The following is a 17,313-nucleotide window of genomic DNA, read 5'->3' on the forward strand; positions in this document are numbered from 1 at the left end:
ATTGTATTATCTGGGTAATATTATTAGGCGTTACCGGAAAAGTGCTGAAATTTCGGATAAAATAGTATCTACTTTGTCGGAAATACATATTCTCAAACTCGAAATTCCTAACAATCATCACCGGCACTGCTGTAAATGTATAGTAAAGTGAACAGATGTGAGTAATTATAATTTGGGCCACTTGATAATAAATTTCTGAACAATCTTGTGTATGGAGGTCAGCGGACAGAGTCGCAATCTAACCAGTTAATATAAGTAGATGTTGAAAAAAGAAACCCCGATCATCTTTATATTTATTTTGTATTACTTTTGTGATAATGGTTGCCTGAGGTTCATCGGGGTTTGTTGCAGCATGGGCTCGCACATTAGTAACAATCGAGTGTCACATATCTTATTTTCAAAAAATATTTAGAAGTAGTGTTTTTGTGTAGAATGGTCTGAGTTTTCCGATGCAAACAAACTGCATTTTTACATAACGGCAGAAATCTAACGGAAGTTAAGAAATTGTTTTTATATGTATCGTAATGTAGCTGCATCTATTCGTTCGCAATGAGGGTATGGATATATATGTTCAGTCAACGGTATGAGTTATGATGTACATTAAACATATGTACACAAATTACATAAGGTACAACAGATAGGAGAAACTATATATCTTCATCCTTTGGTTAACTTCTCTTCGACTATTTATTTTTCCTTACCGTTTACATCAAGAAAAAGTTTCTAATTCTGTTAACAACAGATCAGGTGTACGTTTATTGTGCAACTATTTAGATAACATTGTTTTGTCGATCTGACGGATTGCTGAATTTGGCTCGAATGAATTTGCGTAGTTGAGAATTATACTGCATCGTTAATATGGGTATGTATGAAAGTTTCAGTCTGTTCCCTGTTCGTCATTCCATAGGCATAATAACATTCGACTGCATTATCTGGGCACACGCGGTGAGTGATGGTAACATCAGTTTTTGTCGTCTTTTCGTACCGACCGTTTGCCGGATTGGGTTGCGCGTGTATCGGAGGACGCAGAGGGCGCTACTTAACGATGAATTTAGGTCGGCCATTTTCGATTACGAAAAGTCCAATAATGCCCATAAAGCTAGCAGTCTTTACGTATATTCAGTCAACGCCGAAGGCAGTTGTTGACCTGGTGCTCCGTGACTTGAACCATTCCGTGCGCAGCTATAGATTTCACAAAAATAACCTGTGGAGCTGATGCGAAAAGTTAGTTCAACGGTTGCACGTGCGATGTTTTCGGCAACGTGACGCGAATATTCGAGGCTCCTTGGAACAAGAAATCCAACTGTAAGTCGTCCGGGTTTCGAAAAATGGCAACGGGTAAGCGGCGCCCGTTGCACCCGTCGACGGGTGGTTCGGGTATCCCGTCGTCGGCGAACCTGAACTTCCGTCCAAATGTGAACACGGAGGACCGAGGAGGCACGCGACCGACCTCAACGCCGTCGTCGGTGGGTCTCGTCCTGGTGACGATGCTGATACACGTCTGTAAAAAGTGGCTCCTCTTTGACACGCGACTCCGAGTAGCCTTTTACTGCGGAGCACTGTTTCTCGTTTCGATAGTAGCAGACTTCATCCCGATGCCTCGCACCTACTTTTCAAGAACAGACACCTTCTTTAACCAGTTCTTTGTCAAGTGGGCCTGGGGTTGGCTTCTCTCGGTCATCATCCCCTGGGTGACGCTCACGGCGTATACCCTCGGCTGTGGGCGAAGGGTGATTCTGGCCAAGCATTTGGGTCGTGCAATTTTTGCCACGGTAGCCTGGTTCATGTGGACAACTACGTTCAGGATGATTGAGAACCATTTCGGTCGATGCTTGAACACTCGCGACCCTCAGCTTCAATCCAGGTTTACGTGTTTACAAGCTGGGCGGTTCTGGAGTGGTCTCGACATTTCTGGGCACACCTTTATCCTTGTCTATTCGAGCCTTATTCTCGCTGAGGAGGGATCCACTCTCATTGGATGGGAAGGAATATCGGATCTTATCATGCGCGAAGAGCACAACAGAAACACGATGGCTGAAGCAACGTCTAGACCACTTAGAACCTTGTCAACTAGTGATCTGGCGTTTTTGAAGAAAACGCACCAGGCGCTCACCCCGTACCTCAGGGCCCTCTTTGTAGCTATGACCCTTCAACAACTGCTCTGGGACCTCATGCTGTCTACTACTATACTGTACTTCCATAGCATGGTAGAGAAACTGTTGGGCGGACTCGCCGCCATCCTCACTTGGTACATTACGTATCACTGGTGGTACAAACTACCAAAAATGAGTCTCTCTGCACCCTCAGAGGGCCTTTTCAAGTACAACGATCTTAAACCGACTCGTGATCCAGCAGCAGCCCGTGCCAGGCGTGGAACGCTAAATGGATCTGGTCCCAGATTCATGGGAATGCCTCTTAGGACTAGCCAGGAATATACAGAGTTTCAGAGTCCGACTAGGCAGTCAGAGGCTGAACCAGTTAACTGAATTTATGGTCCGAGATAATTTGGCTAATAAATCATAATGTCTAAGTAGCGTTGAAAAAACAAGGAATTGCAAAAGAATTTGGGATCTATTTCTTTCTAAATGATGAGCAAAGTATTTCGCTAAATCCGTGACACAAAACTTGCTCTCCGTAGTTCAGAGTATACTGAAAATTTACAATTCCCACAATTGAATTTATCTGTTAATTGCATTGAGGTAGGAATGACTACAAAAGCCTCATTATACTTATACAGCAGTCAAAGTTTGTGCAAAAGTGCTTATGTTCCTTTTGTACTTGAACTCTTTATTGATTGCCATCACTTCATATTTTTGCAATTACGAGACAATCAAACTTGAAACAAAATATTTAATAAAATAAGTAGAAGCATTTAAAATGACTCTATTAACGCTCAGTCTTTAACTAATTTGTGTGCAATGATTTTAAGTACTGTGGTTGCAATTTTAATGACTTCGCTTTGGTAAAGCATTACACGTAATTCATTATAATAATTCATTCACTTCATCAAAGAAAGAGAATAGAAAAAGATGATCCATTGTGACATCAACAAGTAATTAAATGTTTTACTACTCACATTTTTTCCTAATTGCAGAATTGGTACGCTATACTTTATTTCAGCCTTTATAGTTAACATTTACTGAATTTCTCCCAATTCTGAAGTTGTGAAATAGCAATTTCATTTGACGCTACATTACATTAACGTTATGTATCTAAACCTCGTGCATTTTTTGGAGTAATATTTTGCAAAGTTAGGGAATTTTACATGCCAATCTCACTGGATACCATGTAAATATATTTGTCCGGTGTAAACAGATATATCAAACGATTTACTACCCTCCACCTGGATTGTTACCTGAATTTTGTATTAGAGCAATTGCTATTTATAATACAGCATATTATTTATTAATATATACACATAGTATAATTTATCAACGTGTTTTTATTGGTGTTGTTTTGTTTGTTTTATTCATGTCAGGCGGTTTTTAATGGGAGTATTTATTATCGTAATATTGACTTAAACTTTCTGGAGTACTGATTAAACAAGTACGATGACGAGCTTATCATGTACGAGTTTGAAAGTAATTGCGGGTGTTGAATACAAATACTATTACGATTCGGTAAACTTGGTATCACATAATCATTGGATCTTGGGCAAATTTCGGTGTAACTAGTTCACTGACAAGTGTATTTTAGAAGGTATGAATTTAGGCGTTAAAATTTACAAGAATACACATCTTTCATATAGAATTCATTTTTAAGCTGTAAAAAAATTTATTTTTATACATTTCTAAATTTTGTTTATTGTCTTAAATTCACGACCCCGTGATCTTGCTGAACCTGATCATGAGACAGATTTTCATTAATCAATCAATGTGTATTGGGCAATGGGGAACTATATTAGTTGTTTGGTAACTAAGGATACTGTATAATAAGTCTATACTGTCTTTCTTGAATAATAAATTTATTTTATCACTGATGTCTACATGGTTCTCCATATAACCCGAATTATTTCCATTTGGAATATATGTATAGTAGGTGATTTCGTTTTGCAATTCACCTATCATGAATAATCACTAGGGAATACGACATGACTTGTACTTTATAATGTCATTATCGATACACCTTTATCGACAATGGTGATGAAAGCATAAAGCGTTGACTAAAGATAGTTACCATAATGGGGTTTGTGTGTCTTATGGGATTTTGTGTTACACGGCTACCAACAGTAAAGAGGCTACCGGATCGTTAAAACGGCTTCTTATGGCCCTAGTCTACGGACTTATCCGTAGAGTACGGGTTACAAAAATTTACCCAGGAGTAACAGTCTTTAAATTTTTCCATCAGCATCAGATTATAGGTTTTCAAGATCTGCGAATTGGTTTCGTTACGATTGTTATTATTACTATTGAATATAGGTTTTCATGAGGATTACTAATATTTGAAAAGATATTGTTCGAGTTTTGAGGATACTTTGACAGAACATTTTCAACAAATATCACAGAACTTTGTGCATAGTATATTTATAATATCATATCTATATATGTATACATACACACGCATACATAAACGTCTAAAACGTCGTTATATTTCCTAATTCACAAATATCGGATTTTATGCGTATATTTGAATGATCGGCGGAACGAGATAAGAGCGTCAGTGCCTCTTCTTGAACCAAAGAAATCCGGCAATTACGGCTGAACAGACGGCCGTTACAGTGGCTGGCGTTTGCCATTGAGCCAGAGAGAGCAGGGGTAACCAGCCTCTCGGAACGGCTGCCTTGAAACTTTCCCTCTGCTGCAGTCTGTCGTAATAATTTTTGATATCTGTCCTAGTGCCCCAAAGTCTCCCGTCCAAACCCAGACCCGACATCCTCTCTAACAAAACAGCCAGAGAGACATCAGCAACGGTGAATTGTTCCCCACCAAGCCACGGGCCTGGTTTCAGAGCTTCTTCTACTTTTTCAAGCGCTGTTTCAACCTGGGCCAAAGCGTCGTTGAATTTATCATTGTCCTGAACAATTTCGTGAGTTTTTTCTTGAGCGGCGGCTTTTCTCAGTAGAACTTCGCGCGCCGCTGGAATTTTTTCAGCATTTATGCGCAGAGTTTCAGCGCTGGTTTCTTCGGCCCGTGACAACAACCATCGTACGGGTCCGATGAACGGGAGCTTCGGTTTGTCGACGAATTTTTTATGGTGAAACGAGCCAACGGTCAACACATTTCCGGGAAGCTGATCGAGCACCTTACGCAACTCGAGAATCTTCTGTTTGCTCGAGGCTTCCGACGGGACGAGGGACGGCACATTGTCACCGGTGAAATGATCCTCGAGGTAATCGATTATACGGACCGACTCTGGTATTATTTTATCACCGTCTTGGAGTACCGGAACTTCCCCGCGTGGATTCAACCCCAGGAACCAAGCTCCGTATTGCTCCCCTCGAGTTATGTCAACCTCGCGAAGTTTGAAGTCCAATTTTTTCTCGTACAACGCCAGGAGAACCTAAACACGTTACGTTCCTGATTAACAATAAGTAGAAAGGAATCGAAATCAGTGGAAATCGATTGGAAATAAATTACCTTCCGTAGGGTCAATTGCAATGGTTGCAGTTTAAAGATCCTCCAATAAAAATGAATGGGAATGATTTTACGCAATGTTAAATTGTGCTCGGAAGTAATGGTGTTGTGTTTACAATGATTGAAATTCCAGAAATTGATGGGTACCGAAATAAACTCCACGAGAATTAATAATTAATTGAATTTATTTTAATGATTTGTTATCGATTGAATTTTCGTCAACCGATTAAACATACTTGCAACCGGATTTACCTTCACGTATAAACGAAAGTTTACTGGCAATAGTCTAGATAAAAGTCAAATGAATGTGAACTTAAACTGTGTAATCCCATCAAGGTCACCAAAAATTTTGAATCGGGTTGAATTTGTATATTGTTTTTCAAACCACAAACGAAATTAACGTCAATTTAAAATCTTATAAGACTTCGAAAAGTAGATTCGTTCCATTAAAAATTATTGAAACTAATTACACACCCAGACACATTTATTAAGATAGACATGAAAGCATGACATGATTTATTATAAAGAAAAACCACGTGAAAGCCACGCCCACGTAGAGCTGCGGAATACCTACACAATATGAATAGAAGCGCAACTTAGAATATATTTGAATATTTATAAATCGAATATCGTGTATAAGCGTAAAAATATGTCTCTTTACAGTACCTTTTGGGAGTAGAACGAGTATCGATGGTAGTAGAGAGTCAATTGAACTTTCGCCTCCGGGGATGAGGCGGTCGTCCCGGAGGAATCATCAGTCGCTGCCACCATCTGCAGACCGCCGTCAAAGATCAGCTGAATACAGATGCTGTTTCTCTCCGCTCGTAGCGGTCTTACAGGTTGAATATACAAGTTAGCGATCCGGCGTTACGTAATGAGACAGACAGGGACGTACAGCACAGACACAGTCCGTTATAGTTATGTTTATACACCTGCGTTAACTTGGCCCACCGTAAATCTAGCCACCGTGACGTGCGTCTTGTAGCTCTATTTCCTTATTCGGCAACACCTGTTGGACCAATAATTACATTGACCATTTCAGACAACGCAATATATATATTGATACTCGTATAAAGCCTGTCTTTTAATTCGATTCATTGAAATTATCGCTTCCCATTCTGGTCGTTTCTCTTTCTGCTTTTTTTTTCTTCGCGGTTTGAGCACAGTCGCTATCTTATCGTGAGATGGATCACCTACATTTCATACTCAGATTTTGAAACAGAAATTACGGTATATTGCAGGTTGCGAAGCATAGTTGACCTAGGTAGCAGCTTTTCAGAAATGGCCGGTATGCTCATAGTATACGTCTAACAGTACAGTGGCTCGATTACTACAATAATTATGTAGTTGCTACAGCTAAGTGTATGATGATAAACCGTTAAGTCACGAGTCTGTCGTGTCAAATATACATACGCGTGGGGGATACTTAATAATTTTTAAGGAGTCAGTGATTGACTATTTTTGCGAAATTCAAAATATTGGAACTTCTCCGGCGATGCTATACTAGAGTAAATTACTGTAATTGCAGATTTTCTGGTCATCGTTGATCGGAGAAATAACATGCATTTCTTTTACCACTCAGTCATTCAAATATTATATATATTGGTGCTTATTAAATACATTGATCTGCAAAAAGTTGGTTTTTATGCCAGTTTACAAAGAGAGCAAGCAAGTTTATAAATAGTTGACCATACGAGCAATGACCCGTCAAATGCGCTGTAAATGTAAATTAAAATAGATATTCGCGTCAATTGAATCGGAGGATATTCTTCGAAGATGCGGAACCAGAAAAAAAATTGAAGTTTTGAAATTGCATAATTCGATCCTGGAAAAATAGCTTTGTTTTAATTGCTAAATTGTTGCAAAACTTCTTAATTGGCTACAACTCAACAACGTATATCTGGTTACATCGTTAAATGTGCATAAGAACGAAATACTAGACATATGACATGGACATACTATGTGTATGTACATGTATGCATATACTATAATATATACATTTATGTGTGCAAGTGTTTTTTCGTTCGATATGTGTATTTCAATCATGACTTATGATTTAACGATAAATCGATACCATTGATCGAAAACCCTATCTTCGGGCCTGGTTTTTTGCCTGGCAGATAAAATTAATCCCCCCAAATAAATGTTGATTTATCTAGTATTCTGATTTAGAGTCAAGCAATTTAACCAAAATGTATACAATTCGAACGTATCGAGGATAGAAATCGGCCTTGAGAATCTTATCTAACTCATAACTACGGCAAAACATAATTATTATAGTACTCTCGATCTTTGAACCGTGATATAGCAGGTATGTATATAAACAACATGGCGCTGTAGTCGGTGCCACACAAAACAAGTCTGATTGCCGGTTTTTTACTTTTTACCACGGATTGTTAATCTATTAAGTGCGTAAATTACTACGATCCGAATTATGTGCGTAACATTTCTGTGAAAGTATAATTACGGTAAGCAGTAGTATCAAACGTCAGTGTCTGGATCGAAAATGCTTCGTCTATCGTTGGCTCAGGGTCTACGGACAATTGCGACAACTGCGACGACGACAACGCCACAATGTAGTCGGTTGCAAGGCAAAGTCGCTATTGTCACTGCGTCAACAGACGGGTGGGTACATGTAAAATTTTTACTCAAATTTAAAATTATTGACATATCTTGTTTCCTTTATTTTTGAAAATAAAAGATTGAATATGTCAGTGACAAAGGTATAATTTTCATCGACTTACATGACATCGGCATTTTCGAAATACGTCGCACTGTCTGCGACAATTTCCGGGGTTCTTAACCAATAGGAATGCTGGTCAACTAGGGACACTTTAATGCAGTGCTCAGGTCGACCAATTGAAAATGCATGAGCATATTGTTGGTGATTGTTGAATGTAATATTCAAAATAAGCGGAATAAACAGGCTACAAGACTGGACAGTAAATTTTATGTTACATACAAGTATCGAACTGTAAACTTACGATTGAATTTAACGTGTAGTTAACACGTGTAAATTGTATATTTTCAGCAATTGAAATAAATGAAACATCTTACAATTAGTACTGGTGTCGAGTGAATGTATAGAACAATGACTATCGCATATCATTGTTACAGAATCGGATTTTCGATTGCGAGACGGTTAGCGCAAGAAGGAGCGAAAGTAATGATAAGCAGTAGAAAAGAGAAGAATGTCAATCAAGCAGTTGAAATACTCACAAGAGAGGGATTAAAAGTTTCCGGACTAGTTTGTCACGTCGGCAAAGCGGAAGACAGAGCACGTCTCTTTTTAGAGGTGGAGCATTGAAAATACGAAAACATACTTACCAAAAATCTAATTGAAATTGGAAGAATGAAATATGAACAATTATACATTAGAGTATGAGTTTTAGACTACAATGAGCATATATTTGCAGACTAAAGCGCAGTTTGGAGGTTTGGATATTCTGGTGTCTAACGCAGCTGCGAATCCAGCAGTGGGCCCAGTTTTGGAATGTCAAGAGGCTGTGTGGGACAAGATATTTGATGTTAATGTCAAATCCACGTTTATGCTAATGAAGGAAGCACTGCCACTTCTTAGAGAACGGAAATCTTCATCTATAATCATAGTTTCTTCCGTTGCAGCATACCAGCCTTTCAATGTAACATTTGCATTACTCAAGACATTTTTTCTACTTTTATTACTATATTCATGAAGATACGTTAAACAAATCGACACGAAGAGAAATAACTGAATCATTTTTTATACACACCACTTTTCCCAAACGAAATTTACATTTAGTTAAATGAGAGTTTTAAATTGGTAATGATTATTCGTGTTTCATCTTTATCATTTTATTTCAGCTACTGGGAGTCTACTCAATTACCAAGACGAGTTTACTAGCATTGTGTAAAACAGTAGCTGATGATCTTGCATCGGAATCAATACGGGTCAACTGTATTGCTCCTGGCATAATAAAAACAAAATTTTCAACACCGGTATGTATCAACAATATAAATATGCAATCAGTGAAACCAATTCAATTGTTGATTAAATATTGTCTAAAGGTGAATTAGTTATCCGGTGAAAATTTGTACATCTCGTGAACAATGTATAAATTTATGGTCAAAATTTATAGCTCTATGAATCCGAGGCAGCACATGACTTGGCCATGTCAAAAATCCCTCTGCAAAGATTAGGAACTACAGACGAAATAGCAGGAATCGCAGCTTTCTTAGCGAGTGAGGACGCATCTTACATTACTGGTGAAACTATCGTCGGAGCTGGTGGCATGTTATCAAGACTCTGAGAAGTCTACATCAAATATCAACAATATAAATTTTGCATTGTCTGACTCAACACCCCAGAGTCCATATTATTCACAGGTAATTTTTCAGAAACAATTTTAGAAAAAAATAATGATAACATTTACAAAAATACATTTGTTACATGCTTTTCCCCGAATTATCAAAGTTAACAAGGATTCTTTCTTTGTATGCTTGGCTTCATATTATGCATTATATATTATGTATTGATGAGAGTGCTCATTATCATCGCTATTTTATCGGCTAAAAAATTGGGATACTCTTTGAATTTATACAATGTATTATAGAGTTTATTAGAAAGCTATAATAAAATAACATTTTTTTATCAGTTAATTATGTCAGCTCGCCACAAGCTGTGATGACCACTTTTTGAGTAGGGGTACCTCCTTTGGTTCCACATTTTTCCATTTTTTTTAATACATCTAATCCACTAAGAACGTGACCAAATACGACATGCTTTCCATCAAGCCAGTCCGTACGTGCCGTGCACATAAAAAATTGAGAACCGTTTGTATTAGGGCCTGAATTTGCCATTGACAAGGTCCCAGGACCCGTATGTTTGAGCTCAAAGTTCTCGTCGTCAAATTTATTTCCATATATAGACTTCCCTCCAGTTCCATTATGGTTTGTGAAATCTCCACCTTGGCACATCTGTTTTATAAAAATATTAGTTTAGGAAAAAACCTTTTGTTTTTTCTTTTGATTGGTGTCTGGCTTGAAAAAAAATATGGGGTGTTTCAACCGACACTCAAAGTCAAGGATACGAAATCTGGAATGATTCTGTGGAAAGTGCTGCCCTGATATCCATATCCTTTTTCATGTGTGCAGAGGCAACGAAAATTTTCTGCAGTTTTGGGAACAATATCAGCTCTAAGCATCATGATGATTCTGCCCAGCTCCTGTTTTCCTATACTGACATCAAAGTAGACCTGAGGATTTTGCTTTCCTTTTTTTGCTGGAGGTCCGCTATCAACTTTTGCCGTAGAGTCATCAGTTTCTAGTGTCTCTCCAGCATGTTCCTGGAGCCAAGTATCATCTGCCCAAACTGGCTTAGATGAACCCTCCTTTATCTTTTGCGGTTTGGCTATGTTTACTCTTATGGTTCTGCCAAAAAGCTCAGAGTCATTCTAGTGAATGAAAAACACAAGAATAATAAATTTATTAATTTGTCTCTCACTGCCTCTGATTATATCGTTTATTAGTCTTTTTGTACCATATTGTCAATTGCTGAGGCAGCATCCTCAGCAATTTCAAACTCTATGAATGCAAATCCTCGGTGCTTCTCAGATTCGTAATCTAGTGGTATTTGAACATCGACGATTTCTCCGAATGGTATAAACGCGGCGTGAAGCACCTTTTCGTCTACTTCCTCAGCCAACCCACCTACGTACAATTACATTGGTCGCAGGAACATTGAGGAAAAACAACTTACACTATTAACCTAACCTATTATAAATTCATATCTTTATTTCCTCAATTATATGATATTTGAACATCAAGTGAATGATTAACCGAAGAAAAAAATAACTCGGGTAGTGGAAAAATAGAAACAGACAAGATAATTAGTACCTTCGAGAAAATACAGAAATCGAGCGAGAATAATTGAGGTTAGTTTCATTCAATCCAGTGATTATAAAAATACAAGGCGAATCATACCGACATATATAGTCCTCTTCGCGTTGTTACTCATTTTACAATCGAGATCAATCTGTCGTCTGCAGATAAAAGTCAAACAACAACGTGTTAATAAAATTCGTTCGTAAACATTGTCTGACGCCGGTAAGACGCACTGAGTGTTGTCAACAAGTCGCACTGCTTGTCGCGCAATTACAAGCCGTCGCCATGCAAAGCGATCATTAAAATTCGATTCCAGTAAGACCATATCAATCCGAACTGGTGTCGAGTTCCGAGAGTAGACTCGGTAGAATCATGCTGGCGGCTTATTAGTACGAGCAAGGCTGTCCTCTTTTATGCAGTTATAAGCGTCAGTGCTTCGAAATTCGAGATTCGAACCCGGTCGATCGTTTGGGGTTCATAGCGTTTTTAGAGGGATTACGTAACCCGACGAATCTGTCTCATCATAATAATCCGATAACCGGGTAACAGTTAAACATGTTTTCCCTAATGCGATACAGTCAGTGGCAACATTGTTGCAGGCGTGCACTGAGCATGCTGCGAAACCAAGCCTACGTTGGCGGCGAATGGCGAAATGCCGGTAGCGGCGAGACATTTGAGGTGCTGAATCCCTTCGACGGTTCGGTAGTCGGCAGAGTCCCGGACATGAGCGAGTCGGACGTGAAGCTTGCTGTGGATACAGCGCAGCGAGCCTTCACCGTGGGGGAGTTCAGCAACACGACGGCGAAGGAACGGAGCGACTTGCTGCGCGGGTGGTATAACCTGATGGTGAAGCATGCGGAGGACCTGGCGCAGATAATGACCATGGAGAGCGGCAAGTCCCTCGCGGAGTCGCGGGGCGAGGTAAAGTACGGTAATTCGTTCGTAGAGTGGTTTGCTGAGGAAGCACGTCGCGTCAATGGTGAGGTGATCCAATCGCCAGTGCGCGGTAGAGAGGTCCTATTGCTCAAGCAGCCTGTTGGTGTTGCGGCTCTCATCACTCCGTGGAACTTTCCGCATGCTATGATCACCCGAAAGGCTGGAGCAGCATTGGCTGTTGGTTGTACTTGTGTCGTTAAGCCTTCTGAAGAGACTCCGCTGACCGCTCTGGCGCTCGCTAATCTGGCAGAACAGGCTGGGTTTCCAGCTGGCGTCTTCAACGTTGTCACAACCAGTCCCAAGAACTCTGCGGCTGTTGGGAAGCTCTTGTGCGAGGATGCGAGGGTCAGGGTGATGTCTTTCACAGGCTCAACAGCTGTCGGGAAGATCCTCTACAGACAGTGCGCATCGACAATTAAACGGCTAAGTCTTGAGCTCGGGGGAAACGCTCCATTCGTTGTCTTTGAATCAGCTGACATTGACCTCGCTGTTGCTGGTGCAATGGCCAGCAAATTTCGCAACACAGGACAGACTTGCGTTTCTGCTAACAGGTTCTTTGTTCATGAGAATGTGCATACTGAATTTGTCGATAAATTTGTTTCTAAAATTAACTCTGATATCAAGATGGGCGATGGAAGTCGAGAAGGGATTACCAATGGCCCACTGATCAAAGAGTCACAACTCAAGATGGTCTCTGACCTGGTCAATGATGCCCTTACAAAAGGAGCGAAGCTCCACTGTGGAGGCAAGCCTTTACCTGAATTAGGCCCTCTTTTCTATGGCCCAACTGTCCTTACGCGTGTCACCAAAGGAATGCAAATTTACAACAAAGAAATTTTTGGCCCTGTCGCTGTTATAAACAAATTTTCAAGCGAGGAAGAAGTTCTTAGGGAGGCAAATAATACACCTGTCGGTCTTGCAGGGTATTTTTACTCCAAGGATATATCACAGGTTTTCAGAGTCGCAAGGAAACTGGAAGTAGGCATGGTTGGGGTAAACGAAGGGCTTATTTCGTGTACAGAAGCTGCATTTGGTGGCATCAAGGAATCTGGACTGGGAAGAGAGGGTTCTCACCATGGGATCGACGACTTTGTAGATGTAAAGTACGTCTGCATAGGAAACGTTGCCTATCAGTCATGAAAGTTATCTTAAGCACCTTGTGAGCATTCCTCAATGAGTCCAGACACTATGAGAACGCGACACATTCACATACTTAATTCGATGTCAATTTGCAATATCTACAAAAAAGATCGATCTCAGGGCTAGAGCTTTCAAGAAAGACAGAAAAAAAAGAACAAGAAAAAATGTCAGTCTTTGGAAGGCAAGCTTTCGATGATTTTATTCTTAGACAATAAGACAGAGTTAATGATTTTTTATTTTCTGTCTTTCTTTGATCGATTTATAGGTGCGTGATTATAAATGTCCGAAGTCTTCCATTTTAATAAGAATTTTCTAGTTAGTATGCTGCTTATATTTCTAATTAAACTTACGAAATAATGGTTGTTATAGAATGTAATATCATTTCTTATTGTATGAATCTTGACAATGTCATACATTGGACTCCTAATGATTGGAGAATATATAACACAGGTACAGAACAGGGTGGCCAATCAATGAAATTTGTAATTCATCTTTATTCTTCCATGCCTTGCAGAACCAAAATTGAATTTCTTCTTCCCCAGGCTATTTTACCTTGAAATTTGTCACCTAAATTATAAAGCGTGTTGAAAAAATTTCAGGTGTTGAAATTTCAAAACATTTTGAAAGGACCATCTTTCTTCTGTTTCACAGATGTATTATGTAAAAAAAACTTCACATTCACACAAACCTCAATTTCATTATAATTGGGCTGAATTTTTCAGTTTCTCCAGAATTACAACTTTTATGAGCTACTCCGATTTAACATACATGTATGCGTTTAGAAATAATTAATGTTAACATAAAGTATAGAATATAGAATATGTATTGCTACTCGTTACAAATTGAACTAGTCTTCCTTAATATATACATAAATATGTATATATCTATACATACGTAGGAGTTATAAGTATATACTGTGCCTATATTTATACCTTCTACTCCTGCAGTGTATGGTATCGTCCCACAATCGTAAGATTATAATTTAAAAACAAGATTGTATTATTATGACATGAATAGATGCAGCGGAAAAATTCATATACAGTTAAATTATTTATAAGTATAATAATGTATAATAATAATAATAGAAGTCGTAGTAGCAATAATAATGGTAATCATAACAGTAATAATAATGGTAGCAAGAGTGTCAGCAATTTGGTAACCCATGCTTTTGGATGTACCTTTCTCTTGCCTCAGCTATCATCTTTGCTTTTCTTTCCTGGAACGATAAAGTTCCGCTCGAACTTCCACTTTTCGGTTCGTTTGATTGTATTCTGCTTACAGATGCAGTGGATGCACTGTTAGTTGGCGCTGGCTCTGGCACGTAAGTTACTATGCCTTCGAGGATGTTGGATATAGTGACATCCACGCTCCTTGTTTTAACTAAGGGAGTTACGAGACAGGAAATGTTAATTTACATCCTTTGTTGTGCGTGATCAATGTGTTATTATAACATTTGGAATCTGATATACAGGGTGACCCGAGACTATCGTCGCATAGGCTGTCAATGTATTGACCGTGGAAATCTATGAGTAAAAAGTTTTTTTTTTTTTCTCACAGAAAGTTTGTCATTCATGAATTACAGCCGTTTGAAATTAGCCAATCTAGAAGCATGTGGTCACTTAGAACAATTGTAAAGCGCGTGACCGTTCAACAACGATGTGAAAGCCCTGTTCTGAGCCATCTGGTGCTACCAAATTAGCCAATTTCAAACGACCGTAATTTGCAATCAACAAATTTTTGGTGAGATGTGAAAAATGTTTCACAGATTTTTACGAGGAATACATTGGTGGCCTATGGAGCAATAGTCGTGGACCATCCTGCACATTGATGCAATTGCTCAACTGTTTTTTGAAATCAATTTTTTCAATTGATACTCAGTTGCCGGTTTAATAATTACAATCAATTTAGAGGTAACACGATTTTTGACAGAACCGTAAAATCCTGATTAGAGTTAATGTTCCCTGAGGGTTCACAATCGATTTTACTTGAAGTAAAGAGTGACAAAGTATGAAATTTTGTTTTTCTTTTTCAATATCTTCAAGTTAAGAACTAATACTCATAAAAAAATATATTTTACAGTTTTTTTATGATGAATGATTATTTTGCCACAAAATATACTCACGTAAATCTCTAATTATCACATTGTAAGGTACCAAGGGAAAGACTTCGCTGACTTGATGTGCCATTCTCCTCATCTCAGCATTGGCGACGATATGGGCATTGGGCATGGTTCTGCCACCTTGTAGAGTGCCACTTCTAGTCCTCTCCAGGACGTAGCGTTTCTCATATTCAGTTTTGTCGGAAACTGTGTGATTACTAGTTTGGATACCAAGAGTGTCAGCGATCTCACGCTCAACTTCGCGCGCCAGTACCTCGGAGTCCATGTTTCTCTTCACTTTGAGATATCTCAAAGTGAATATGGTATATGGTACAAACATAAACCAGAACACATCCATCCACCATGTTGAGGCGACGGAAGTTAGCTTGACACCGACAAACTCAGGCCTTTGTGTTTTGATAACTACGGGCTGAATAGAAGACTGAATGCTGAAAGGCCAAGAGTTGAACTTGAGAAGAGCTACGCGGCTATTGGTGGAGCCAAATTCAGGCTGAAGAGCGATGTTGTAGCCCGATGAAGATAAAAAGTGCTTTATGTTTGCTATCAGTGCATCTTTGCTATTCATGTTCATCTCTTGCAAACCCATTGCATGACTTAGAGCATTCGGTAGCTCCCAAAGGCTGGGAGTAACAGTCTCCGCATTTCTTCGAAGTGCAAAGTGATCCAAAGCAGAGACATTGTTTGCAACTATGATCCTTGACTTCTTGTCCCTTTCCTCGCCGGTCATATCCACTCTGACTATGATTCCAAAAGTAAGAGTTAAACCGTGGTTCAAGCATGTTCGGAGAGTATCACAGTCCGGTAAAAGGGATGCAAACAACCAGAGCTGAAGCCCGATTAGTAGACGAAGTAGGACAAGAACTATGCCAAGTGGTGTGTAGAGAAAAAGAGCGACAAGTTTCCAACCGCTTGGAAATCTGAATAAAAATATGCAATAGGTCTTAATGATTACCAGTTGTATTTAAATCATAGCACGGTAATAGTTTGTGAGATTTCTATGCATCAAGGTCAAACAGGTTACATGGCGACTCACCTGCTCTCGTCAAACAACTCCTTGATGTTAATTTGTGACATCTCTCACAAGAAACATCTGTTACATCGAAAACTTTTACGTTCTAGACTATTTCCCACGGCCTAGATTAACCAGTCGCCAGTTTACGTCAGATCCAGGGTACTGATTTCTCTAAACCTTTTTTTAGATTATGGTTGGTTCACTGTTTTTTTTTTTTTATGTTTAATATTTTTCCAATTTTAACTGTGTCTTGTATTACCTCTCACTTCGCGATACGATGACCTTCTTATCTTGAATCAGCTGTTATTTAGCGATATACGAATTTTCCTAACCAGCTACTCCAGTTAATTACTAGGATTTCGTTAGTGACGTTTTACTTTACTTTTGGCAGTGACTTTTCGAGAACGCTGACCATGAACTGAAGAAATTGTACCTAGAGTCGCGTCAAAGTTTGCATATGTGGGTTCTGTTTGTTCGTTCCACGGCATCCGACTTACACATAAGGAAAAGCTTAAAAAAAATTACTGCCTTATTGGTACTCTGCCGGACTCTCCAATAGTGAATTTATGTCATTAAATAATGTCAATAAAAAAATGAGAATTATTTTTGGACAAATTGATGTCTCACAAACCAGTACTGCCAACTGACATATAGTTTCCAAAGTATTCCCG

At 39.1% G+C, this 17,313-nt stretch overlaps 6 protein-coding genes across 8 annotated transcripts; 3 read left to right on the forward strand and 3 right to left on the reverse strand.

Moving 5' to 3' along the window:
* The first annotated feature begins 1,098 nt into the window (after nucleotides 1-1,098).
* LOC107227770 (acyl-coenzyme A diphosphatase FITM2) lies at nucleotides 1,099-3,979 on the forward strand. The gene has a single exon (XM_015669011.2). It carries the CDS (start codon nucleotides 1,329-1,331, stop codon nucleotides 2,484-2,486), a length of 1,158 nt encoding a protein of 385 aa, XP_015524497.1. The 5' UTR covers nucleotides 1,099-1,328; the 3' UTR covers nucleotides 2,487-3,979.
* Nucleotides 3,242-8,163, reverse strand: LOC107227754 (ganglioside-induced differentiation-associated protein 1). Of its 2 annotated transcripts, none has more exons than XM_015668976.2 (3): nucleotides 8,041-8,163; nucleotides 6,240-6,582; nucleotides 3,242-5,499 (listed from the first exon to the last, which is right to left on the reverse strand). In XM_015668976.2, the coding sequence occupies exons 2-3, from the start codon at nucleotides 6,342-6,344 to the stop codon at nucleotides 4,657-4,659; spliced, it is 948 nt and encodes a 315-aa protein (XP_015524462.1). In that variant the 5' UTR covers nucleotides 6,345-6,582; nucleotides 8,041-8,163; the 3' UTR covers nucleotides 3,242-4,656. The 2 variants fall into 2 exon arrangements, with proteins under 2 accessions (XP_015524462.1, XP_015524463.1); XM_015668977.2 differs by having other exon boundaries at nucleotides 6,240-6,405; nucleotides 8,041-8,156.
* Nucleotides 8,066-10,211, forward strand: LOC107227755 (dehydrogenase/reductase SDR family member 4). Its single transcript, XM_015668978.2, has 5 exons — nucleotides 8,066-8,198; nucleotides 8,691-8,868; nucleotides 8,990-9,214; nucleotides 9,417-9,551; nucleotides 9,692-10,211. Exons 1-5 carry the CDS (start codon nucleotides 8,080-8,082, stop codon nucleotides 9,860-9,862), a joined length of 828 nt encoding a protein of 275 aa, XP_015524464.1. The 5' UTR covers nucleotides 8,066-8,079; the 3' UTR covers nucleotides 9,863-10,211.
* On the reverse strand, nucleotides 10,147-11,760 carry LOC107227753 (peptidyl-prolyl cis-trans isomerase E). The gene is made up of 4 exons (XM_015668975.2): nucleotides 11,535-11,760; nucleotides 11,092-11,261; nucleotides 10,643-11,005; nucleotides 10,147-10,529 (listed from the first exon to the last, which is right to left on the reverse strand). The coding sequence occupies exons 1-4, from the start codon at nucleotides 11,758-11,760 to the stop codon at nucleotides 10,212-10,214; spliced, it is 1,077 nt and encodes a 358-aa protein (XP_015524461.1). The 3' UTR covers nucleotides 10,147-10,211.
* A 230-nt stretch (nucleotides 11,761-11,990) lies between these two features.
* LOC107227752 (3-sulfolactaldehyde dehydrogenase) lies at nucleotides 11,991-14,529 on the forward strand. Its single transcript, XM_015668974.2, has one exon. The coding sequence runs from the start codon at nucleotides 11,991-11,993 to the stop codon at nucleotides 13,509-13,511; it is 1,521 nt and encodes a 506-aa protein (XP_015524460.1). The 3' UTR covers nucleotides 13,512-14,529.
* LOC107227776 (lipid droplet-regulating VLDL assembly factor AUP1) lies at nucleotides 13,986-17,056 on the reverse strand. Of its 2 annotated transcripts, XM_015669017.2 has the most exons (4): nucleotides 16,902-17,056; nucleotides 16,664-16,819; nucleotides 15,634-16,547; nucleotides 13,986-14,891 (listed from the first exon to the last, which is right to left on the reverse strand). In XM_015669017.2, the coding sequence occupies exons 2-4, from the start codon at nucleotides 16,702-16,704 to the stop codon at nucleotides 14,656-14,658; spliced, it is 1,191 nt and encodes a 396-aa protein (XP_015524503.1). In that variant the 5' UTR covers nucleotides 16,705-16,819; nucleotides 16,902-17,056; the 3' UTR covers nucleotides 13,986-14,655. The 2 variants fall into 2 exon arrangements, with proteins under 2 accessions (XP_015524503.1, XP_046591606.1); XM_046735650.1 differs by having other exon boundaries at nucleotides 15,634-16,368; nucleotides 16,664-17,044.
* Between the last annotated feature and the right edge of the window lie 257 nt (nucleotides 17,057-17,313).

Source organism: Neodiprion lecontei, chromosome 3, assembly GCF_021901455.1.
Source record: "Neodiprion lecontei isolate iyNeoLeco1 chromosome 3, iyNeoLeco1.1, whole genome shotgun sequence".
Taxonomy (NCBI): domain Eukaryota; kingdom Metazoa; phylum Arthropoda; class Insecta; order Hymenoptera; family Diprionidae; genus Neodiprion; species Neodiprion lecontei.